The sequence below is a fragment of the Rhinatrema bivittatum genome, chromosome 3 (assembly GCF_901001135.1).
Source record: "Rhinatrema bivittatum chromosome 3, aRhiBiv1.1, whole genome shotgun sequence".
NCBI classification, from domain to species: Eukaryota; Metazoa; Chordata; class Amphibia; order Gymnophiona; family Rhinatrematidae; genus Rhinatrema; species Rhinatrema bivittatum.
Genome location: NC_042617.1, coordinates 205,040,171 through 205,065,801, shown reverse-complemented (window position 1 = coordinate 205,065,801; position 25,631 = coordinate 205,040,171). Strand labels below are relative to the sequence as shown.

Below are 25,631 nucleotides of genomic sequence, written 5' to 3'. Positions count from 1 at the left end.
CACAGTGCAGCAGGCCTCTCAGGACCTCGAAACTTGTATTGCAATCACGGAATCTCTGCAGGCATCTCTGTCCTAGTGGGGAAACCCCTCCAATTTGGAGTGGGGTTTTCCCTTCCAAACTGCTTTACCTCAAATGATCCTCACTACCGATGCCTCTCCTCAGGGCTGGGGAGCCCATGTGGACGGCAGGGTCTCTGGACTGTTCAAGAAGCCTGCTGTGAAACTTTCTGGAGCTTTGGGCGATCCATTATGCCCTATGTGTTTTCAGAGACTGGTTGTCGCACAAAGCAATCCTGATCTGGACGGACAACCAGGTGCAATGTGGTATATTAACAAACAGGGAGGAACAGGCTCGTTCTTCCTCTGTCACGAGGCGGTGCAGGTGTGGACCCGGGCCCTGTCGCAGGGGATGTCGTTGCGTGCGACGTACCTGCCTGGGACTCTGAACGTGCTTGCGGACTGGCTGTCTCTCTCCTTCCAGCCACACGAATGGTTCCTCAACTTGGAGGTATTGGCCAAACAGTTTCATCGCTGGGGTACGTTAGATGTGGATCTCTTTGCCTCCATGCACAATCTCAAGGTAAGCAGATTCTTCTCCCTGTTCGGGGGGGGGGGGGGGGCGCAGACATCTGGCCTGTGATGCTTTCTCTCTCCACTGGGGAAGAGGTCTGCTGTGTGCATACCCTCCTCTCCTGCTCCTTTTGAATACCCTGTTGAAGCTTCAACAGAACAGGGGGACCATGATCCTCGTGGTTCCCTTTTGGCCCCGACAGGTCTGGTTCCCTCTCCTGCGGGACCTGTCGGTCAGGCTACCCATCCGCCTGGGGACCGGGCCCGACCTGATCACGTACAACCAGGGCGCGCCCTGTGCCATCCGAATCTCCGGGCATTTGCCCTAACGTCTTGGATTTTGAGTGCTTAGTCCTTCAGCCCATGGCCCTTTCCAACAGTGTTTCTCAGGTGCTGGTGGCTTCTAGGAAACCTTCTGCTAGAAAGCCTACAGTTTGAAGTGGAAAAGATTCTGTCTTATGAGCGGGACATGACTTGGATCTATTCACTTGCCCCCTTCCCCAGCTGTTGGACTACTTGTGGCACCTTTTCGAGTCTGGGCTTCAGACCAGCTCAGGCAGTGTTCATCTTAGGGCTGTAAGCACATAACATCGAGATGTTGCTGACACACCCATATCTGTGCAGCCTTTACTAGGTCGCTTTGAGGGTCCTGCTTCAGCTGAAGCCCCTTCTTCGACCTCCTGTTGCATCCTGGGACCTCAACATTGTCCTAGTGCGGCTCATGCCTCCTCCCTTTGAGCAGCTGCTTTCCTGTGACCCGAAGCTCCTCACTTGGAAAGTTATATTCCTGGTGGCGATTACTTCGGCTCGTTGAGTCAGTGAGGTTCGGGCCCTGGTTACGAACCCGCTATACACGAGGTTCTTTCACTACCGTGTGGTCTTGTGTACAGTCTTTATGTTCCTGCCTAAGGTTGTGACTAATTTCCACTTTAATCAGTCCATCTTTTTGCCCACCTTCTTTCCTAGGCCTTATTTCTACTCAGAGGAGTGGGCTGTTCATACTTTGGACTGCAAGAGGGCCTTGGCTTTCTATTTAAATCGCACAGCCAGTCACAGGCAGTCCATTCAGCTCTTTGTGTCCTTCGATACCAATAGGCTGGAAGTAGTGGTGGGTAAGCAGACTTTATCGAACTGGCTGGCGAATTGCATCGCCTTCTGCTATGCGCAAGCAGGCCTTCTGCTTGCCGGCAGAGTTAAAGCTCACTCTGTGTGGGCCATGGCGACATTGCTGGCTCATCTGCAATAAGTACCCATCGTTGACATTTCTAGGTCATAATATGGAGTTCTCTTCACACGTTTGCGGCTCACTGCTCCTTAGACAAGGCTGAGCATCAGGACAGTGCCTTTGGTCAGTCCGTCCTGCGCAATCTTTTCCAGACCTGAACCCAACTCTTCCTGCCTTGTGCCTCTGGTAGGAGCCAGGCAGTCTCCCGCTGACCAACACAGCCGCAGTTATCGTTGTGCCCATTGGCACTTTGTTCAGCACCTGTTGGTCTCACTTGTTCATGTAGACAGCCTGGAGCTTGGTATTCACCCACATGTGAGGACTAACATCCTGCTGTTCTAAGAGAGCACCTGTTACAGGTAAGCAACTGCGCTTTCTCCAATTTGGTTTAAAGGTGTTACTTGCTGACTTCATGGAGTGCCCCGTAGTCCTTGTATTATCTGAAAGATTAAATAACCAATTCACATTTGCCCATTTTAGAACTCTCATGATTTTATAGACCTCTATTATATCCCCCCCTCAGCTGTGTCTTCTCCAAGCTGACCAGCTCTAACCACTTTAACCTTTCTTGATAGGGGAGCCATTCCATCCCCTTTAGCATTTTGGTCACCCTTCTCTGTACATTCTCCAGTGCAACTATATCTTTTTCTGAGATGCAGCAACCAGAATTGTACATAATACTCAAGGTGCAGTTTCACCATGGAGCGATAGAGGCATAATGACATTTTCTGTTTTATTCACCATTCCCTTCCTAATAATTTTTAACATTGTTTGCTTTTTTGACTACTGCAACACACTGAGCTGACAATTTCAAAGTATTATCCACTATGATGCCTAGATCTTTTTCCTGGGTGGTAGCTCCTAATATGGAACCTAACATCGTGTAACTACAGCAAGGGCTATTTTTCCCTATATATGCAACACCTTGCACTTGTCCACATTAAATTTCATCTGCCACTTGGATGCCCAATCTTCCAGTCTTGCAAGGTCCTCCTGTAATGTATCACAATCCGCTTGTGATTTAACTACTCTGAATAATTTTGTATCATCTGCAAATTTGATAACCTCACTCGTCGTATTCCTTTCCAGATCATTTTTATATATATATATATATATATATATATATATATATTGAAAAGCACCAGTCCAAGTACAGATCCCTGAGGCACTCCACTGTTTACCCCTTTCCACTGAGAAAATTGACCTTTTAATCCTATTCTGTTTCCTGTTTTTTAACCAGTTTGTAATCCACGAAAGGATATCACCTCCTATCCATTGAATTTTTTAGTTTTCTTAGAAGCCTCTCATGAGGGACTTTGTCAAACGCCTTCTGAAAATCCAATTACACTACATCTACTAGTTCACCTTTATCCACATGTTTATTAACCCCTTCAAAATTTGAAGCAGATTTGTGAGGCAAGGCTTCCCGTGGGTAAATCCATGTTGACTGTGTTCCATTAAACCATGTCTTTCTATATGCTTTGTGATTTGATCTTTTCCTGGCACTGAAGTCAGGCTCATTGGTCTCTAGTTTCTCGGATCACTCATTTTTAGATATTGGGGTTATATATGGCCATTCTCCACTCTTCAGGTAATGGATGATTTTAATAATGGGTTTCAGATTTTAACTAGTAGATCTGAAATTTCATTTTTGAGTACCTTCAGAACCCTGGGGTCATACCATCTGGTCCAGGTCATTTGCTAGTCTTTAGTTTGTTGATCTGGCCTACTACATCTTCCAGGTTCACAGTGATTTTGTTTAATTCATCTGACTCATCCTTGAAATCCATCTCTGGAACCGTTCTCCCCAATATCCTCATTAGTAGACACAAAAGCAATGAGTGTAGTCTTTCTGCAATGGCCTTATCTTCCCTAAGAGCACTTTTAACCCTACCATCATCTACCAATCTATCAGACTCCCTTGCAGGGTTCCTGCATTGGATATATTTTTAAAAAACATTTTTATTATGAGTTTTTCCTTCTACGGCTGACTTTATTTCAAATTATCTCTTAAGTCTGTCTTTTCAGTGTTTTGCATTTAACTTGGCAATTCTTATGCTTTTTCCTATTTTCTTCAGATGGCTGCTTCTAATTTTTGAAGGATGTTTTTTCCCTTAAATAGTCTTTCACCTCACCTTTTAACCATGCTGGTTAATAGTTTTGTCTTCCTTCCACCTTTCTTAATGCACATAATACATCTAGACTGTGCTTCTAAGATGGGATTTTTAAACAGTGTTCATACCTTTTGTACACTTTTAGCCTTTGCAGCTGCACCTTTCAGTTTTCTCTCTTCCTCATTTTATCAAAGTTTCCCTTTTGAAAATTGTTAGAGCTGTAGATTTACATATTGTCTCCCTTCCAATCATTGTTCAGATTTGATCCTGTTATTATTGCCAAGGGGCCCTGTCACCGTTACCTCTCACCAAATCCTGCGTTCACTAAGAATTAGATCTAAAATAGCTCTCTTTTGTCTGTTCCTGAACCAATTACTCCATGAAGCAGTGGTTTATTTCATCCACGAACTTTACATCTCTAGCATGCCCTGATATTACATTTACCCAGTCAATATTGGGATAATTGAAATCTTAAAACCAATATGTTGCAAATTACAATCTTTTTCTTTTTCTTGTGCAATTATTTATTTATACCTGTGGGACCATCATAACACCCACGGTTTGTAGGCAGTAAGCCTAAATCTAAACCGCAACGGGTCACATTTAATCATCGGTCCATTCAAGTCCTATTTTTATTATTAACCAATGAGTATTCCTTTGTATTTTTCTTATTTTTTTTATATTATAAAATAGATGTGAGACGGTCCAGTCACTTATGCAGTCCAGGACTGCATAAGTGACTCCTGGACCCGAAGTATGGTAACACCATCTTCACGGATAAAAACATCCTCCTGAACATCTTGATCTTTAAAGCGCGGCAGCGCTACCGGCAAGTAAGGGAAGTACTGTCTCACATCTATTTTATAATATAAAAAAATAAGAAAAATACAAAGGAAAACTCATTGGTTAATAATAAAAATAGGACTTGAATGGACCGATGATTAAATGTGACCCGTTGCGATTTAGATTTAGGCTTACTGCCTACAAACCGTGGGTGTTATGATGGTCCCACAGATATAAATAAATAATTGCAAAAGAAAAAGATTGTAATTTGCAACGTATTGGTTTTGAGATAGTGTGGTTCGTTGCACTTCGATAATTAACTGTTTATACTATAGTGATAATTGAAATCTCCCATTATTATTGCACTACCAAATTGGTTAGCTTCCCTGATTTCTCTCAGCATTTCATCGTCCGTGTCATCATTTTGACCAGGTGGACGGTGTCCACCTTCACTATACTCATACCCAACAAAAATGGGATTTCTACCAATATAAATTCTACTGTTCGTTTAGTCTCTTGTGTGATCTTTATCCTGTTGGACTCTATACCTTACCGGATATAAAGTGCCACACCCCCATCAAGTTGATCCTTCTCCTCATTGCGATATAATTTGTACCCTGATATAGCACTGTCCCATTGGTTATCCTCCTTCCACCAGGATTCTGAGATGCCAATTATGTCTCTCTCATTCACTGCTATACATTCTAACTCTCCCATCTTACTACTTAGACTTCTGACATTGGCATACAGACATTTCAAAGTGTGTTTTTTGTTTGTATTTACAACCTGCGTTTTAGTTCATAGGGATAATTTGGAATCCTTTAGCTCAGGAGATTCTTTACTTATAGGCACATGGATTACTTTTGCTTTTGTTGAAACCTCTCTGTTGCCCTGCCCGAACTCTCCTGTTTCATTAGTATCCTTTGAAGATATCTTCCTCCGAATCATGCAGTGTGCTTGAGTGACTGTTGGCTTTCCTCCTTGTTCTAGTTGAAAAGCTGCTGGATGAATCCTGGATGTCATTTATTTGTGGGAGTTGGGATGGATACCAGCCTTTTTAAATGAACAAATACAGCTAGATAATACAGACTAGCAATATCAATAGCTTGGAAAAATAGAGATTTCAAAGCGTGCAACACAAATTCAGAACAATAAATGTCAGGAAGAAAACGATTATATTATGGTTAACTTTAAATATCAATTCAACTTAACTGGACACAAGGACAGGTAGCAATGAGTCTCTACCTGCAATCCACTTCACTTCAGACTAAGGAAGTTCTTGATGATCCCTTGCAATGCACTAAGTCACCAGAACTAGAGGAGAAAAGCAAAATACTTTTTTTTTTTAATTAACAAACATAGCTACTTAATACAGACTAGCAATTTTAATAACTTGGAAAACTAGAGATTTTGGTCTCTGCGATGTTGGACAATGGAGATGGCCATCTTAAGGTTGCCTTCCATTGAGGAAATTTATAAGGCTGCAATGTAGCATGCAGTCAACACAATTACTGTCAAGAGTCAAATACTTTATGCAATGATGGGTTGACCAGTCTGTCCTCCAGAGTCACTTTGAGAGCTATAATCCAACTCTGACCTCTCCAGACCCATTATTATTTTAGGTTGTCTTCCCAAGAAAATGTAGTCTGCCTTTGGCAGTCTTGTTGCTGTCTCATTCAATTTTTGTTGAAGGCAACCAGTAGCTAGGGATTCCAACTCGTGTGGTTGATTAATCTGTCTGGTTCTTAGGAAAAACTATTGCCTATCTGTAATGGATGTTCTCATGGACATGATGATTGGCCATACATACCTACCCGCTTTCAATTGTGGATTTGGCCTACATTAAAACTATTTTTGCAGGACTAAGGGCTTCTGTGCAGCTGCAACTAGGCAGGTAGTCCCACATGTGGCAGGGAAAACCTTCTAGTCTTTTTCCAAAGCTCTCTAGGAAATGCACATCTGCACTGTTGGATTTCATCACCCACCAGTATAGCTGATTATCTAGCTGTCCATGGTAAACAGTCGTCATAGGTAAATAACTTTTTTTTATTCACCCAAAGCTGTATCTGCAGGATTTCATTTGTGTTTATACACCAGTTTTGTATTTATTTTAGAGAGGGATTGCTCCTCAAAGATCACAAACGGGTCTGATTTTCAGCATAAAAAAAATCTGCTAATTAAATTAGGTTTTAGATCACAAGTATGCAGTCAAACCTCATAAATATTCATTGGGATAACCCTTGATGAGCAGACATGGTCATCCTTAGTTTGTAGCTTCAAAAGCACAACATACATTTTAACTTTGGCAAGCATTTAATCTTTTATGTATTATTGACTATAAATCTTCTCTTTATAGGTGGCTGGACCACTTTCTATTTTGAGGTAAAAGCATTAAAGGTTAAGTATCTTACTTATTCCGCACTGCTAATAACATTAATGCATATTTTAATCTACATTTCATTCAGTTTGTCACCTATACTAATTAGTAAAGATGTTTTTAATTTAAACTAAAGTTGTTCACAGCTCTGTTCTTTGCACTTTTCCTGTAGTGAAATTATAATTATACTTAAGTTGACAATTTGATGTCAGAAGTGCATAATATTTGTGATATTACAGCTCAATGAGAATTAAAGAAATAGATAAAAATATATGTTGGCAAAGTAAACTAGTTTTTAAGTCAACACTTCATTTGATCAACTAAAATCTTTGTAAGCTAAAATATAACCCCATGCATTACATAGTCCTGTGCATTCTTCAAAGCACAAATAGTATATTGCTGTGTAATTTTAAGGGTTTTCAAGTTTGAGAGCCAGTATATAGCGGGCAGTGACAATGCAAACTTTACCTGCAATACCCTGTGTGTCCTTATCTTGCTATGGAGGGACCACTTTTAATTTTGAGGTGGTAGTCTCCAGTGCTTGTGCATTTTTTTTTACCTCTTTTGAAATTATTAGCAATGATGCTAGATTTTAACATGTGATCTAGATTGAGCCACCAGTTTATTTCATATAAACCATCCAAACAGTATTTAGACAGTAATGACGCTTACATGCTACCATCCAGAGATAGGAATTGGTGCCTTATGGTGAAAGGCTGCTTAACCTTGTGCCACCACTTCCAGTATGTGATTGTAAATGATTTATTTTAATACCATAGTTTTGTTACAATTTAATTGGGTCTTAAGTTAGAATTCTGAGTTAGAACTACTGCATTTCTAGATGGGTATGAGAACTAAAGCCTTATAAAATATTAGACCTTTATTTTCTACCCCACACAAGGATGTTAAATTTGCAACAGTCATTCTAGAGATGAGAAATTGGATTGTAAGGCAATTGAAGTCTCTTGCCCTCCCTAAGTTGATTTCCCACAAGGCAGTTGCTTTAAAACATGTCTGTAAGCGATAAGCAGGCATAATTGCAGGGAGGAGAAATAGCCTAGTGGTTAGAGCAGTGGGCTATGAACCAGGAGACCAGGGTTTGACTCCCGCTGTCACTCCTTATGACCTTGGGCAAGTCACTTCACTTTCATTGCCTCAGGTACAAAACTTAGATTGTAAACCCTCTGGGGATAGGGAAATACCTACAGTACTGAATGTAAACCGATGTGATATCTCAGATCAAATGTCAGTATATAAAAAATGATAAATAAATGAAACTACAGCTAGGATGGAAGAAATTCCTTTACAGGGAGAATCTATAATTAACTTTTTAAAGTTCTTTCATAAGAAGCAGTTTCATTAGGCACAATAATAGATGATCCATTGTTTCTAGTGGTGATGGTGCATGGCCTGTGTGATTTCATACTTCCTTTTGCTTTCTAACCAAAAAGAATAACTCATCACCTTAGAAACAATTGCTTTAAGTTATGACATATTGCATATTAAAAAATTGTGTGTACAGCTATTGCCATAAGTTTTGGTTCTGGTCATCTTGGCTAGGGGGATAGCATTTCATTAGACACCGATTCTGGGTATGACCTCATTTAAAAACCCTCTTTCTCTTTTTATCTTGCTTCTTGCCTTTGAAATGGAACAACCCATCCCCATGATTTATGGCAGAGGTTGCTATGGTTCTTTACCTTAAAATATTTCCAGCCACCGTAGACCTAGGGGCACTGGTAATATCTATTACCCATCCACCCTAATCCATTTGACACTCAGATTTATCTGACTTGATATGCTTTCACTATAGGTCAGTGCTCAGTCTACTCGCTGCAAAATTCCTATTTTAGTAGACGTAATTAAGGATCATTCATTAGATGTTCTGTACATCACTAATTCCTGGCTCCTGTCTTCCGATAATGCCTTGTTGAACTAGCCGCAATGCCTGGGTGCACAGTTTTCACTAAGCCATGTGCAACTGGACAGGGTAGTGGCTGTTTATTAGTAGCCAAGGCCTCTCTTGGTGTCATAATTACACCAGTTGTAGCCTTGATCCCTCTTCAGATGCTCTTTCTGACCTCATCACAAAACTGGAGTTTATACTTGATTTACAGCCTTCCCAGTTACCTATCTGATAATTGTTCCTCTCTGTTTCATCTTTTGCTTGCAGCCAAAATTGACATGGAAAATAGCATAGTCTTAAGGGGATTTTAATCTACACATTGATGTATCTCCACTATCCTCCAGCTGTGAATGTTTTCTTTAATCCGTGTACTCACTAGGGTAGAAACACACATTGTTCTCTCACAAACACATGGACTAGGCCCCACATTAGACCTGATCTTTGTGCCCTGTGAGAGGACCCCTTAATGAATCGTTATAAGTTTCATGCACTCTTGTTCCCTAGTCTGACAGTTATCTGATTCATTGTACAATTCTTATTCCTGGTCTTAAAATTAAAGGTTATTCTGAAAGTTGTGGTGTTGTATGTAGCCCTCCCATTGACCCTGAGCATCTGCTTCATGCTGGCTACCATAGTTGTACAACCCTTCAGACTCCAATGTAGAGGACCTAGTAAATAGATGGCAGTCTTCGCTTCATTCTATCTTAGATGATATAGCGCCTATGGAACTGATCCTTTTCTCCCCTAAGCATTATGCCACTTGGCACTCGGTGGAATTAAAGACCTTCGGAGAGCCGAAAGAAGATGGTGGGAAAACAATTTCATTGTAAGGAAAACTACCAGTCTAACTTAGCCTACAAAGCCGCTTTTGACGCCAGCAAGTGAGAAATTTTCTCAAAAAGAATTGCTGTTGCCATTTCTCACCCGCAAGAATTATTTTGGGTTGTCCGTTCTCTTTTAAAAATACTGAATCAAGGGACTACCATTCCATCTTCCCTTACTAGCAATGACTTTGCAGATTTTTTTTTTCCAATAAGATTTCATATCTAATAAAAGGTCTACTGTGGATGCCAGCAGTCCTTCCAGCGATTCACCATACTCCACTCTATGGTATGAATTCAATACTAGGTTCATTGAAGGATTACTTTTGTCCAGTTAATTCTCCCAGGACAAGCAGGATGGTAGTCCTCACATATGGTAACGTCACTGGACGGAGCCCTGTCACGGAAAACTTTCTGTCAAAGTTTCTAGAAAGCTTCTCCTCCAGAGGATACTTCATATTCTGGATTCATTCAGAAAATGGCTCAAGCAGTCCCTTGTCTGCAGAAAGAAAATCTCACAAAAGGTGATTATCCAGGAGTGTTTGGGTTTTTTTTTTTTTAATTTCTGCATCCACCAAGACAATCTTTGACAGTATCAATAGATGACTCTCCATGATCTTCAAACAAAATTATGGCAGTCACCACTAACTGTAACTCCAAGGATGATGTTAGATCAGATGTACATGGTGTAAGCATGTCCTGGTCACAGGAAAGTACAGCTACCTCACGAATCTCTTGTAATGGAGGCAGCTCTGAAGAAAGCGAGAAAACCAAAACACATTCAAGTGTTCCTCCCAGCAAAGAAGCAAAGTTGCATAGATCAGCAAAGAAAACATTCCAAACCACAGTTTTATAATAAAATGGTGCAGTATTTAATAGTCTGCAAAATTTAAAAGGAACAGCATCCTCTTTTCCATCAGCGGTGAAAGAAAATTAACATAAATTAATGATACAGAAGAATGCACAAAACATTTGATAAAATCAGTTTGATGCTTATGATACCTATTTTGAGATGATTGGCCTGGTTCAAGATACCAGATTTACAATAAGATCTGCATGAAAAACTGGTGGATGCACCATGCATAGGTAAAAATCTGTTTGGTGAAAAAGTCAGTGAGGCAGTGAAAAAAAAATCATTTTACAATCCTACAGAAACAAAAGGTAAAGAACTAGTCATCTAGAGGGAAAGCTTATATTCTGTATATAAAAATGCTATTATCCACAAAGATAATACACACCATCCATACAGACAACCATAAGAACAGACAGCAAACAGCCCAGCATATGAAGCAACAACTAAAAGCATGCTCAAAAGAATAAACTCCACAAAGATCTACACAACATTTTAGTAAAAAAAAAAAAAGTCAAAGATTTTGACTACAACTGTTGCTCCACAAACCTACCAATACAAGATCTTGCAAAATATTCATAAAGGCTACTGTCTGCATTTTCAGAAATCGCCTCCAAACAATCTGTGACAGATCTAAACCAAAATGTTATAATTCCCCAACAGGACTAACCTGAACAAGCCATCTATAGTTCTAAATTGGTGCTAATACTGTGGATAAGTTTCAATTGTATAAAAAATATATACCTGGGATTTCCTAACAAAAAATACATTTAATAGATTTAATCTGTAGCTTTCATATGTGCAGGGCAAATCACTAGGCCCGCTGAGTTCTTACAAAATCCTCCATCGCTTGTATTTTAATCATTACTTCTTTTTTTTTTTTTTTAAGTGATCAGTCTAAAGTGTCCTCAACAAAATTATCAAATGTGAAGAAATCTCATTGTGTATCTTAGGTTTTGTTTTTTTTTTAATTGCCAAATTCGGCAGTCTTACAATAGGCTAAAAAGCCACATAAAATTACTTCATAACATCCACTGATGCAAAGGTATATTCATTTATTTATTTAAACATTTTTCTATGCCATCATTGTTATTTACCATCATAACTGTTTACAATAGGGCAGGTATAGCATAGAATAGATCGTACTTCACAGAAAGGGTGCCAATAGTATCCGGTAACAAACATTAAGTACTATATGGTTTATGACATGGAATTTTCATTGAATCTCATGGGAGACTATATACGTTGATTTTCAACATTTCGGATTATTGATTACAATTATTTGAGGGGTAAAAAATAATTTCCAGGTAGTATCTGGAGTTTGTGCTGGGTGCTTTATGCCTGCTTTTCCTTATTTGCTTGCGCTGTTCTCTTTGTAAAATGCTTGTTTGAAAAGCCAGATTTTGAGGTTTGTTTTGAAAAGTTTATAATTTCTCTGGAGTCTTAGATTGAGGGGCATAGTGTTCCATAATATGGGACCAGCCAGTGATAGTGCACGTTCCCTATCCTGGGTTAGTCTTGCTGTTTTCACAGATGGAATGGTTGAGAGCTTTGTTTGTGATCTTAAATTTCTATGTGGTATGTGTACTCACCATTCTGCTTTTTCGTCGTGGATCAATTTGTGTATTGTGCAAAGTGCTTTGAACTGAACTCTCTGTTTGATGGGTAGCCAATGCAGTTCGGCTAGTGTATCTGTTATGTGATCTTTTTTGCTTTTTCCAGTGAGAATTCTAGCTGCTGAGTTTTGTAATATTTGCAATGGTCTTATTGTAGTGTAAGGTAAACCGAGCAGTAGTGTGTTGCAGTAGTCAGTGCTTGCAAATATTAGGGATTGAAGCACAGTGCGAAAGTTTGGCAGAGACAGTAATGGTTTTAGTTTAAGTACCATAAGTTTAGCATACCCTTCTTTAACCTTTAGTGATATGTGCTGTTTGAGGTTTAGTTCTGTGTCAATTATGACGTCGAGGTTGCGTACCTTCTTGGCTAAATCGATTTTTTGGTTGCTGTAGAGTATTATTGGAGTATATAATAATTATCGATTCACATTGTTTACTAATTCCCGACACAGCTGTGTTTTGGCACTGTATTATCTACATCTGGGGACATGTATGCATTTCTTTTCCAGAAATTAATGCCACTTCTCCTAGGACAAGCAGGATGGTATTCCTCACATGGGTGACATCATCCGATGGAGCTTGGCACGGAAAACTTTTGTCAAAGTTTCTAGAAGCTTTGACTAGCACACTGAGCATACCCAACCTGCCGCTATCCGTACGTCCACGCGAGGTCCCCCTTAGTCTCTTTTTTTCCACAGTGCAATTGCCTCGTGGTTCGTGAAGCTCTTCTTTTCTTATCTTTCTCAACAATATCTGGTCTTTTCCCGGTTTGTCCTCGGTCCCCCTTCGTGGTCAGTGCCTCCTTGGTGTGGTAGGGTATTCTTGCCCTTTTCAACTTTGCGGTAGATGCTTAACTACTCGCCGCACGGTGACTGCCAGTCATCAACCATACACTGGGTGTTTTTTCATGGCGTCTACTGGCTTTCGTCTGTGCCCCTAGTGCCCGTGGACCATGTCCATCACGGATCCGCTTGAGGTTTGCATCCTCTGCCTGGGGGCCTCGGACGACGTCTGTGGGTGTCTGTGTGACCAGATGATCCCCAAAGGCTGTTGGCCACGCCTCAATAATATGGAGAAACGTTTTGGTTCTTCCAAGTCAACTCCTTCCATTCCTGCGTGGAAACGGGGAGCCCCTCGATACGCTTCCTCTCACTAGCTCTAAGGATCGTGGGAACAATGATGCATCCTTGGTGATTTCACCACTCTCCCAGACATCGGGGAAAGACCGGGCTGAGCACCGTGGGAGATCCTGCAAGCATCACCATATGCGGCCGGCATACTGCTACCGAAGTGACACCGGCCATCGGAGGCCCCAATCGCCGATGTCCCTGGGAGTCCCGGGCGTTCCCCACAGATATGTGCTGGGCACCATGCCACCTCAGAGACCCAAGGAAGAGCCGGTGATGCCTCGTCCCTCTCCCTCAGTTCTAGCCACACCAGCCACACCAGACTTTCAGGAGGAGCTGGCTCACAGGGTGCAGTCTGCGGTGCTCAGGCACTCCAGAGTGTTGAGCTGCCAGTGCCACAGTCCCTCATACTAGTGCTTGAGCCTTCGCTGTCGATTTTAGCACCTCTGCTGGAGCATCTGGACATCCTGTTGATGCAACCGGTGCTCGAGGGGCCCGAGGTTCCCCTCGCAGCGATCCCGATCCTCTGGCTCTTCGAGGAGGAAGATACAGCCGGTACATTGTTCCCAAGGCCACTGTTCCCCAAGCCCCTGCTGGGACCTTCCCGTCTCCTGCGGCCTCCGGTCCCCTTGATGCCGGGGAACCATCGATTCCCACAATGCTCTCGAGGCCTCCGAAGCCATTGGAGCTCAGAGATGATGCCCCTAATGGGCCTCGCCTGCATCACGCTGACCCTAGTGAGGAGGAAGGGTCTTACAACCTTTGGGAAGATGATTCCACGGAGTTGTCCTCAAAGTATTCGGGCGATCCCCCTCTCAGAATCCTCCCTACCGGAGGAACGGCACCGGTCTCCCTCCAAGGATTTGTCCTTTGCGGGGTTTGTCAGGGCCATGGCTGAAGCCATTCCCTTTCAGTTGCTCACAGAGGAGGATGCGCGACATAAGATACTGGACGTATTCCAGTTTGTCGATGCTTCTAAGGAGATTATGGCGGTTCCCATCCACATCCTCCGGATGTGTGAGCACCCTGTTTCCATCTCCCCAGTCAACAGAAAGGCTGATGCCACCTATTTGGTTTAGCAAGCCATGGGATTTGAGAAGCAGCACCTCCCCCACCATTTGGTGGTCATGGAGTTCACCCTGAAGAAGGCTGTATTGCTGCCTACAAGCTATACATGATCCAGTACAATCGGAACCTCTGGAAACGGGTCAGGACCTCGCAGAGGGCTGGCCTCAACAGCAACAATAAGGCACTCTCGACCATCGCCCTACTGGGTCTAGAAGCTGGCAAGTGGCTGCAGTGGGCATCGGAGCCTGGAGAATGGCCCGGCTCAGAGCTTCTGACTTCCATCCAGAGGTGCAGGAAAGGCTAGCTGACTCTCCCCTGCACAGGCGAAAACCTCTTTGAGGAAAAGGTCTGGGATGCGGTAGCGCAATTGAAGGACCGCCATGACACCCTTCAACATCTTTCCGCCAGCGCTTTTGACGCCCTATCCTTGGCCACGAAAGTCTCCAGACCGGGATCCTGAAAGCCTCGGGCAGGGGAAGTATTATCCTCCGGCCACGCACCAGCTCCAGGGGCCTCCCTCGCCAACAGTGAGTGCTCAGACCCCAGCAAGCCCTGGCTACAGGCTTTTGACTGGCGGTGAGGGAGTGAAAGTCAGCCAAGCATACCCCAATGCCAGAACTCCCAGTGGGAGGCAGGCTTCTAGGCTTCGCCCATCGCTGGGAGGATGTTACGTTGGACTGTTGGGTCCTTACCATCATCCGTCAAGGGTATCGTCTCAACTTCATTCAGCTCTGAGAGACTTCTCCTCCATGTTCTTCGTGGGGTTCGTCCGTCCAGCAGGTCATACTTCAATCGGAACTCTCCGCCCTTCTTGTAGCAGGCACGGTAGAGCCGGTCCCTCGCCCCCCCCCCCCCCCCCCAGCAGGGCCAAAGGTTCTGTTTGAGGTACTTCCTTATTCCAAAAAGGAATGGTGGCTTGCGCCCCATCCTTGACCTCAGGGTGTTGAACAAGTTTCTTGCAAGAGAAAAGTTCAAGGTGGTCTCTTTGAGCACACTGATTCTCTTCCTCAAAAGAGGAGGCTGGCTTTGCTCCCTCGATCTCAAGGAGGCTTACGCTCACATAGCCATTTTCCACGACCACAGAAATGATCTCCACTTTGTGGTGGGAAACGCCCATTACCAATACAGGGTGCTGCCTTTCGGGTTGGCCTTAGCCCCCTGCGTCTTTACCAAATACCTGGCGGTGGTGGCGGCCTATCTCAGGTGTCGGGTGGTACATGTTTTCTCATACCTATACTGGTTGGTCAGGAGTGATTCCTGTGCAGGGTCCTTGGGCACTCTAGCCCTGAAAGTGCAGATACTATAAGCCTTGGGGTTTGTTATCAACTACTCCAAGTCTCACTTCTGCCCGTCTCCTCAGCTGGACTTCATAAGAGCCAGGCTGGACACGGCTCAGGCAAAAGTGTTTCTGCCCCAGGATCGGGCTCTCTCCCTTGCCTTGCTGCAGCCTTTGTCCGCATAAGCCAGCAGGTATCCGCCCACCTCCTGCTCCATCTGCTAGGCCACATGGCGGCTTCCGTCCATGTTACCCCTCTCGCCCGTCTGTGTATGCAGAGGGCTCAATGGACCCTGTGATCACAATGGCGACAAGCCTCCCAGGATCTCGAGACTCACGTCGCAGTCACGGAACCTCTGCGGGAGTTTCTGTCCTGGTGGGAAGACCTCTCCAACTTGGAGAGGGCACTTCCCTTCCAAACTGCTCCACCTCAGGTGATACTTACCACAGACGCCTCTCCTCAGGGCTGGGGAGCCCATGTGGATGGCATCTACACACAGGGTTTCTGAACCACCTCCGAAGCCCACTGTCAAACTTCCTGGAACTTCGGGCGATCTGTTATGCCTTGTGGGCGTTCAGAGACCAGTTGTCACGCAAGGAAGTCCTGATCCTGAAGGACAGCCAAGTAGCGATATATCACAAGCAGGGCGGTATGGGCTAGTCCATCCTCTATAATGAGGCTGTGTAAGTTTGGTTCTGGGCCCTGTCACAGGGGATGTCTCTGCGAGCGACATACCTGAACGTGTTGGTGAATCGCTTAAGTCACTCCTTCCAGCCACACGAGTGGTCCCTCAACCCGCAGGTAGCGACCGAGCTATTTCGTTGGTGGGGTACACCAGATGTAGACCTTTTCGCCTCCCCACACAACTACAAGGTGAGCAGGTTCTGCTTCCTGTAATCAGGGGGTGGACATCTGGCTTGCGATGCCTTCTCCCTCCACTGGGGGGAGGGGCCTGCTGTATGCGTATCCTCCTCTATAGCTCCTCTTGAAGACACTGCTGAAGCTTCAACAGGACAGAGGGACCATGATCCTTGTAGGCCCTCTTTTGGCCCTGACAGGTCTGGTTCCCGCTTCTGGAGGATCTTTTGGTGCAGGCTCCCATCCGACTGGGGACAGCGCCCGATCTAGTCTCACAGAATCAGGGCGCCCTGTGCCATCTGAACCTCCAAGCATTGGCTCTGACGGCTTGGATGTTGAGCACGTAGTCCTTCAGCCCTTTGCTCTCTCACACTGTCTCCCAGGTACTGGTGATGTCTCGGAAGCCTTCCACTAGGAATTCCTACAGCTTAAAGTGCCTCCTCCAGCTGAAGCCCCCTCTTTGGCCTCCTGTTGCGTCTTGGGACCTCATCATTGCCCTGGCACGGCTGTGAACATAGAAACCAGTTGCAGGAATGATGGGGCCATATTACAGGTTGCACTCACCTCATTGTGTGTTCTGTTGCACGAGAGAGAGCAGCAGCAGAGGTGCTCTCTGTGGAGACCATTTGAGAGGGTCTACAGAAATAGATTAATTTCAAACCCTGTAGGAACTGCCAGCTTTATAGCTCCACATTCTTTCTTAAGCAAGAGAGAGGGAAGCAAACTCTGAGCCAGAAAAGTTCCTTTCAAATAATGTTCCTGATACTCCTGTCTTGAAGCAGAAACAGAGACTGGGGGTGGGGAATGTTGCTGGTACTAGACAGTCTGGTATGTATAAATAGAGAAGAGGATTGTGAAAGATTACAGAACAACTTTATACCCATCTTAAACCAAGGTTGTTTTTGTGTTACTTCCATGAGACAAATGAGAGGCCCTAATGGGGCTCTGTGGCATCTGATAGACATAGAAACATTGATTCCTGTTGCAGAAGCAGTGATTTTTGGTAATTCAAATTATTTTATGGTGGTGAAGGGGGGGGGGGGGGGGGGGGGGGAGGAGGAGGATTGTCTAGGCTTGGACCAAAAGAGACAGTTTTCATAGTACAGAATACTTTTCCAATAGATTTCTTATCTTCCTTTACTCAGGCAATCAGACTAGGGTTCTTTCTATCTGGAAGATTTCTGTCTGCACATTGCTATCACTCAGTGTCAACAAAAATATCTCTCCTTTCTGATGAATGATTAGCACGTTGAATAACTCTTCTCGCACACAACAGGTGTTCAGTGGTGCTGATTACCCTAGTTACAGCACTTCAGAATTGAGATCTTTGTGTGTTCTTATCTGGATGATATATCACATCCTTTTCAGTAGAGGTGGGAAACAGGGCTATGAAATCCCTGCAAGACAACAGTAGCATTATCAACTGGATTTGTGTTAACTGGGAGCAAGTTTTGTCACACTGAATAATTTGATAACACTGTTAGAGAAGGTGATTGGTTTAATGGAGGTAGACTCGTGATGTCAGAGAATTGTGATGCTAAGTGTCTACTCCTACTAGATTTTTAACAGCAATAATGGAGGTGATACTATGAGCTAGGTTGCACATGGGAGTATTGCAGCACTTGTTAAAGCAATAGAAGCCACTAATGGGAGGATACCACTGTTTTAAGTTCCTAGTAGTAGTCTGGTCTTTGGATCTGGTAATTTTGGAGCCAATTCAGAGAGCAGAAGAAATTTTGATTAAGGACTTCGGTTTTAGGAAGAGAGCCAGTGGCATATGAATATTCAAAAAGTGAGAGCCATGGCTAATTCTTAATAGTTTTTTAGCAAAGGATTTTTTAGGAAGATGTTTAATAATGCCTTTAAAAGTGGGGAGCAAGAAAACCCAACATATTAGGAACAGCAAAAATTCTGTTTTGGGCTGAGAGTAATATTTTTAGTTTATCCAGTTTATGTAACAGGGAAGATGAATTTACAAGTGAATTTTATGAGCAGTATTGCCTAGAACAGGGGTGGGCACTTCCGGTCCTCAAGGGCCACAAACCAGCCTGGTTTTCAGGATATCCCTAATGAATATGTATGACACAGATTTGCATACAACTGAGGCAGAGTGCATGCAAATCTCTCTCATGCATATTCATTAGGGATATCCTGAAAACCAGGCTGGTTTGTGGCCCTTGAGGACCGGAAGTGCCCACCCCTGGCCTAGAACCTTGAGGGCTTTCTGTTCATTTGTAAGATGAGGGCAACCACCCCAGTTGTACTCTCAACCTTTAACTTTACCTTTTTCTATCTTCCTCATTTTATCAGTGTCTCCCTTTTGAAAGTTTAGTGCTAGAGCTGAGATTTACTTATTGCCCCCCTTCCAATCAATTCAGATTTGATCATTATGATCACTGTTACCATGGCCCACCACAATTCCCTCTCACCAAATCCTGTTCCACTAAGAATTAAATCTAAAATAGCTCCCTTTCTTGTTGGTTTCTGAACCAATTGCTCTATGAAGCAATCATTTATTCCATCCAGGAACTTTACCTCTAGCATGTCCTGATGTTAATTTATCTAGTCAGTATTGGAGTAATTGAAATCTCCTATTACTGCATTGCCACATTGATTAGTTTTCCTTATTTCTCTTAGCATTTCATTGTCTATCTTATTTTGGTGGATGGTAGTATACTCTAATTACTATACTCTTACCCAATACACACAGGATTTCTACCCATAAAGGTTCTACTGTGCATTCTCTTGCAGGAACTTTATCCTGTTGGACTCTATGCCATCCCGAACATATAGCGCCATTCCCCTACCAGTTGATCCACCATATCATTGTGGTATAATTTGTACCCTGGTATAGCACTGTCTTATTGGGTATCCTCCTTCCACCAGACCTCCAAGATGCTAATTATGTCTACCTCTTCATTCAGTGCTATATGCTCTAACTGCCCATTACTTATTAGACTTCTAGCATTGGCATACAGACATTTCAAAGTTTGTTTTTTGTTTGTATTCACCTGCTCTTCAATTGACAAGGATAATTTGGAATTTTAACTTAGGTGGTTCTTTACTTATAAGTACATGGACTCCTTTTGCTTTTATTGGAACCTCTGTTGGGATGCCCCAACTCTCCTATTTTTTGCTAGTATCCTTTGAAGATACCTCTCTCCGAACCATGTGGTGCTGTGCGATTATTGGCTTTCTCTCTTGTTCTAGCATAAAAGCTGCTCTGTCACCTTTTTAATAGTTAGTGCCAGCAGCTTGGTTCCACCCAAAAAGCTTGACTAGTGCCTACTTTCTGCCTGCCTTCCTATTTCCAGACTAGATTTGAACCCACAACCTCTGGCACTTAAAATGCAGACCTGCTGCAACTGAGCTTCAGACCTGTCTAAACTTTAAAATTGAACATTTGTACGTCATAGAACTGGTTAAAAGTAAATGTGATGTGTAACAAATGAACACCTGTTCTGCTGCTTTTTGCAATACACAAGGGTTTAGTTAAGAAAATTTGTATTGTTTTACATTCCTTGTAGCTGTGGCCTTATTGCTGCTCCACTGTATTGAACAGGAAGGGAGAATTGACTATTGAATACTACTTTTTGGTAATTATTCCACCTAGAATAAAGTAATACTAAGATTATATTCATAATTAAGGTGTTAGTGGGAAAAAATAATAAACTAAATACAAGATTTTACTCCATACAGCACAGGCTTACTGTTCACATTGGAAAAGACTACCCACTTGCCAGACATTTTTCAGAAATTATTCAAATGTACTGTAGAGCTGATAGTACAGTGAAAGAAAAGGTTTGTCAGTGGAACTCATTTAAAAGAATATTAAGATAAAGTTGTCAGATCAATAGCTATGTGCTAATTTGTAAAGATACACATATCTTTTTATACTCCTGAAGGGACTAATGTACTTTTTAAAAGCTCATGCACTACATTCTGTTTAGTTGGTCCTTAAACTTTACCAAAACCTGATAAGACTCCTGGTTTGATTAAAAAAAAAAATAAATAAATAAATTTAAATACATGATTTGACTTGGAAGCTTGTGGATACCACAGATGTTTGAAATTGCTAAAGGTTGTTTTTGTGATAGACATGGAAATTTTCTGTACTAAAAGCTATTAGTTTAATTTAGTCTTGGTCTGTACTGCACACTTTCAATTGATGGCTATAATTTTATGTAACATTTGCAGGTAATGATTAGCTAAACGTTATAGATATGGTAGAGTTGGCAAAATAAATCTTGGCTACAACTGCAACCATTAATATACACAGAATTACCCTTGAAAGGCGTTTTAACAGATGATATAGTAGAGCTGTTATTAATCTGCACTTGAAATGATATACTAGTACACAACGATATTGATGTACATATACTAAGGGGTTTTTTCCAGTTTGGGTCAGATGCACTAAGCATTTTCCCATCGAAACAAAATCAGAAAAAAATCATTTAGTGCATCTTGCCTTTGTGTCTGAGAGATGCTTAATATGTCTGATCCCAGGGTTAGAAATCTTTCAGTTGGGTGCTTTCTTCTTTAATGAAGTATGATTGCCATGTTAGCCCACTAGGATACGTATAAAGGTCAACAAATGGTTTGTAGGTCTCTCTATTGAATTAACAATATATTTGTGACTAGCTTTCGAGGGTTGTTCCCCCTTCATTAATTCCCAAGGCCATAATTTGAAGAAGGGGGAAAGTTAATCACAGATATATTATCGTATTGGCCCAAATATGACAGCCCCATATGTTGGTAGCATTTTAAACCATTTAAAAAGGTTTCCCTTTCCCTGCCAGACCTGAGTGGGATGTGGTGACCACTTCCCCTGCCAGGCCCAGGTGGGATCAGCTGCCTCTTCCCCTGTTCTGCTTGGTTGTGATTATAAGGTGTGAGAGGTTTTAAAAAATGCAGTTAAAAAAAAAATCCCTTGTCTTTTAATCAGTCCAGTGCAATAAGTTGGTCAAGTAGTATATCTACAACTTATTTGTTGATCATGAGAAATTATCCAAGAAGGATGTCTATATCCCTTCAGCTACTTTTTTCAGTTCAGCTTATTGACATTCCCCTTATATAAAATTCTTGGTTATTTTCTTTAGTGCATGAGTACATAACTTTATTGCATGTCTGCCTAAACTGCCTCTGGCAGAGTAATTTAGTGCTTAGGTCCAATGCTGTTCCGAGCTTCGTAGTGTGGATTGTGGGTTTTAGATTACTCTCTATAAAACAAGGTTCCATAATCTTCTCATCTGTATTCTCAATAATGCTTTAACTTGTCTATCTGGGCTAATTTAGCATTAAAATGCAGCAATCAGGATAAAAACTGTATTCAAGACTATTGGCCAGAGAAGCCATTTCTTTTTTGTTAATTTTGCATTGATTCCCTACACTACTTATGATAATGCTGCAAGTTAGAAATCAGAAGTCCATTAGCAGTTAAGCACCACAAAACATTGAATTTTGCTTAAATGGTTATATCTTCTGCAATGAAGTAACAAAGATCATAAAATTTGGCCCTTTGTGTGAAATTTCTGGGTTCATATAGAATTGGGAGAAATACTCCCTCTTCTCCTTTCCACCTCCTCTTCCCTCCCCATTCCAAACCCATCACTGTTCAGTCTACAAGAGAAGAGAGGATGAGGTAAGTGACCGTGCTTCAGGTCATGTTCTCAGCTCACAAGAACCGGATTGTTACACTGAGCTGCTTGGCACTATGGTGTACTTCGTGGTTGAAACTGTGACTACAGCTTCTAGTGGTAGAAGAGGAGGACTCTGACAGCCATTCTCTTGTTACCATCTCAGATGGTGGCAGTTGCAGATGAGAGGGGGAGTTTCCTGGGGGGCGGGTGAGGAGGAATGTGAGAAGATTACTTGATGACGTGTATGAGAGGGCATTCGGCATTTTGGTGTCAGATGGAGGAAGAGAGAGAGAGAGAGGTCTGGAGGAGAGGATGGGATGGATGCAAGGGAGAGCAGAACCTGAGCCAGGAGATTGCTACCTCCTTTGATCCCTGTTTTCCTTGTGTGTTTCCATCCCTGGGCCTTTCTCCCTATTTCTCCATCCCCAAAAGCCCCTTTCTGTTCTGATTTTCCTCCTTTCCTTGATTTGATAACCTGTAATCCCTTTTTGCCACCCCAGAAAAGAAAATTATATACACAAGGTTGGAAAAATGCTTTATTTTTAATATGAAATATAATTAACAGCATTTAATGTGCAAAATGTTATGTATGAAAATATAACAGTTGCCAGAGAATTTTCTAACTTTTGATGCAGACTCTATCCCTGACGTGTTGCAGGAAACTGGGGTCTCTAGTGATAACTTTGTATTGCAGATACTAGTTTGACTGAATTTTGATGCATTTTGGTTGATGTCATCTGAGAAGCCTTTTTCTAAATGTTCATTCAGTTTGAAAATAAATCTTTGGAAAACTCAGCACTAATGTTTTGCATTACATCCTGAAGAAATCATCTTAAGTATTCTTAGTGCTGGCCTGGATATAGGCATAGGCAGCTGCCTCACTGTCAAATTTTTATAGGCAACTGAGCCTAGACACTATTGCCATACCAGTATCTGTCCCTGCTGCTGCGGTGCTATACCTGTAGCATCTGCAACCATAGACATTCAGCACAGAGCCTTCTGTAACAATCAGGGGTAGGCAAGCCCTCCAGTGCCTCATCCCTCGCAAAGGTGTACATGGTAACAGGAAACATATGGGAAAAGGGGGGAGGGGGGCGCGACCAGGGCATGTTTGGCGCAAGATGGCTGCCGGAGGTCTTGCACTGAATTTCTACAGTTGCTGCTGCTCTTATTGCATGAATTTGTAATATATCTGGAAGCTTTTTGCCATAGTATCAGTGTTTCAAGCCTGCAAACATAAATTGCTTAATAGGATTTATTAGAGAAGAAATGTTTACTTAGTTTGCTTTTCTCCTTCCTCTTTGTTCTAGTTTAATTTTGTTGGAAGAATTCTTGGACCCAGAGGACTAACGGCTAAACAACTTGAGGCAGAGACAGGATGTAAAATTATGGTCCGAGGGAAAGGCTCAATGAGGGACAAAAAGAAGGTAGGTCTTGAAACAGTAGAAGATTTAGGTTTCTTATTAATGTTATGGTGAACTATATATGCAGCTCAATGAAAAATGACCTGGTGATTCCTTGCCTCTTTAACATCGGCATTTTGTAAGGGTGCATGTTCAGCGATCACATGCTTCTGTATGTGAGGTTTCTCAAAATTTCCTGTTCCTAAATTGCAGGCTTATGTTAGAGTTCTGAGTCATACATAAGTCATCAGCTTATTCCCCCTGCTTTTTTTTTTTCTTCCAGTACAATGAAGGGAATTCATTTGCTTCATTGGATCAACTTCTTGTTTCACTTTTAGCCATTTCATTTTTTTCCTCTTGCATGGTTTCTTTCCCCTTTTTTCAACATTTTCTTGATGCCTAATTTCTTTCTTCAATCAACTCTTAGATCTGTTGGCATACTCAGTCTTTCTGGATAACTATATATCTTTTTAAAATGGGTAATGGAGTAATGGTTGTAAATAAATCTGCTTCAGGGGTAGTATATCTATATATAATAATCCAGATTGTGAAATATTAGAGAATTGTTTCAGAGCACCTGTTTCTGGCTGCTTATCTCTTTCTATTTTTCATTAGTTGACCATATCTACATTCCAGCTTGCATGTTGGATCATCTAATGTGGGTTGCTTTTAGAAAACGAAGCTTTTCAGAATGTAAGGTAGTAATACTAGTTAGTCTTTAAAATGCAGGTACAAACAGGTCTCATTTTTGTGATAAATAAAAAGCATGCAGTTTGATTATTTGCATTTGAGTTTTTTAAATTTAATATTCATAAGATCCTGAAAAATAGATTTTTCATTCTTGAGGCCTAGCGTTAATGAGCCCTACTTTAAAATAGCCTACCTTTTTATTGAATATTTTACTTGTCTTCTCTAGGTTTTATACACTTTTTGGAATAAAATTTTTTATGGCCTCATCCATATACTTATTTTTTTAGGCATTCTTTATAGTGAAGGATCACCTTATGCCTCTAAAAAGTTATATGCATAAATTTCTTTGCAGAATATTATACAGGTAACCTAAAAGCTACCTGTGCATAAATTTCCACATCTAATTTTTATATTGCCTGTGTGGTTTTCCACATCTGTGAAGATGCAAACTTATACAAGAGAACTGCAGGAGGAGTCCACAGCTGGAACATACACTATACCAGGGGTGGCCACTCTGGTCCTGAAGAGGCACAAACAGGACTGGTTTTCAAGATATCCATAATAAATATGCATGAGAGAGATTTGCATACAGTAGAGGCAGTGTATGCAAATGTATCATGCATATTCATTGCAGCTATTAAGAAAATCAGATCTGCTTGTGGCTCTTAAGGACCGAAACTGGCCACTCCAGCTCTGTACATGCACACTCCCCCAACAGACACATTGCCCTCAATTTCTCTAAAATACAGCCAACCCATCTACTATACAAACACCCTTCTGACTCGTTCCACAGACACTCCAAATACATTCCTCTCCTGCCTCCCAATCCCTCCACATGCACCAAATCCATCACATTCAGAAATATACATACTTTCTCACATCCCCCATCACTCCATAAAGCACACACATTCCTCACTACACACAATTCATATAAAAAACCTCACTACACACAGAACCCAAAATAAAATAAAACCCTCATATCCTCGCCTCTGCCATACTCCCCAACCGCATATCATATCCTCTACACATAACCAGCCATGTTTACTCATCCTTCTATGCAAATGTGCTCAACCATATATTCCTCATATATACCGCCTGCAAAAAAAACTATTTTGGGGAGGTTCAACTATGGAAATACATGCCAAGTATGTTTTATGCTTTGTAAACTACTGGCAGTATAGAACACTTTTTGGAGTACACCTTCAAATTTGGTTTAATATCCTGGGAGTTTTAATTTTCTTTTCATCCTAGATTTATACTTGATACTTCAGTATGATGCCTTCTTGGGGTTCTTACAAGGTCAGCAC

General features: G+C 42.0%; 1 protein-coding gene across 7 annotated transcripts in view; it reads left to right on the top strand.

Annotated features, from left to right (window-relative positions):
- Window positions 1–25,631, top strand: part of QKI (QKI, KH domain containing RNA binding) — a 730,493-nt gene that overhangs the window by 294,539 nt on the left and 410,323 nt on the right. For all 7 annotated transcript variants that reach the window (XR_003855464.1, XM_029594126.1, XM_029594130.1 and 4 more), the window contains exon 3: window positions 23,542–23,658. Coding sequence is in view for 6 of the 7 variants with exons in the window: in XM_029594126.1 (XP_029449986.1) it covers window positions 23,542–23,658 (117 nt within the window). In the remaining variant the exon portion in view is untranslated. The remainder of the gene's footprint in view (window positions 1–23,541; window positions 23,659–25,631) is intronic.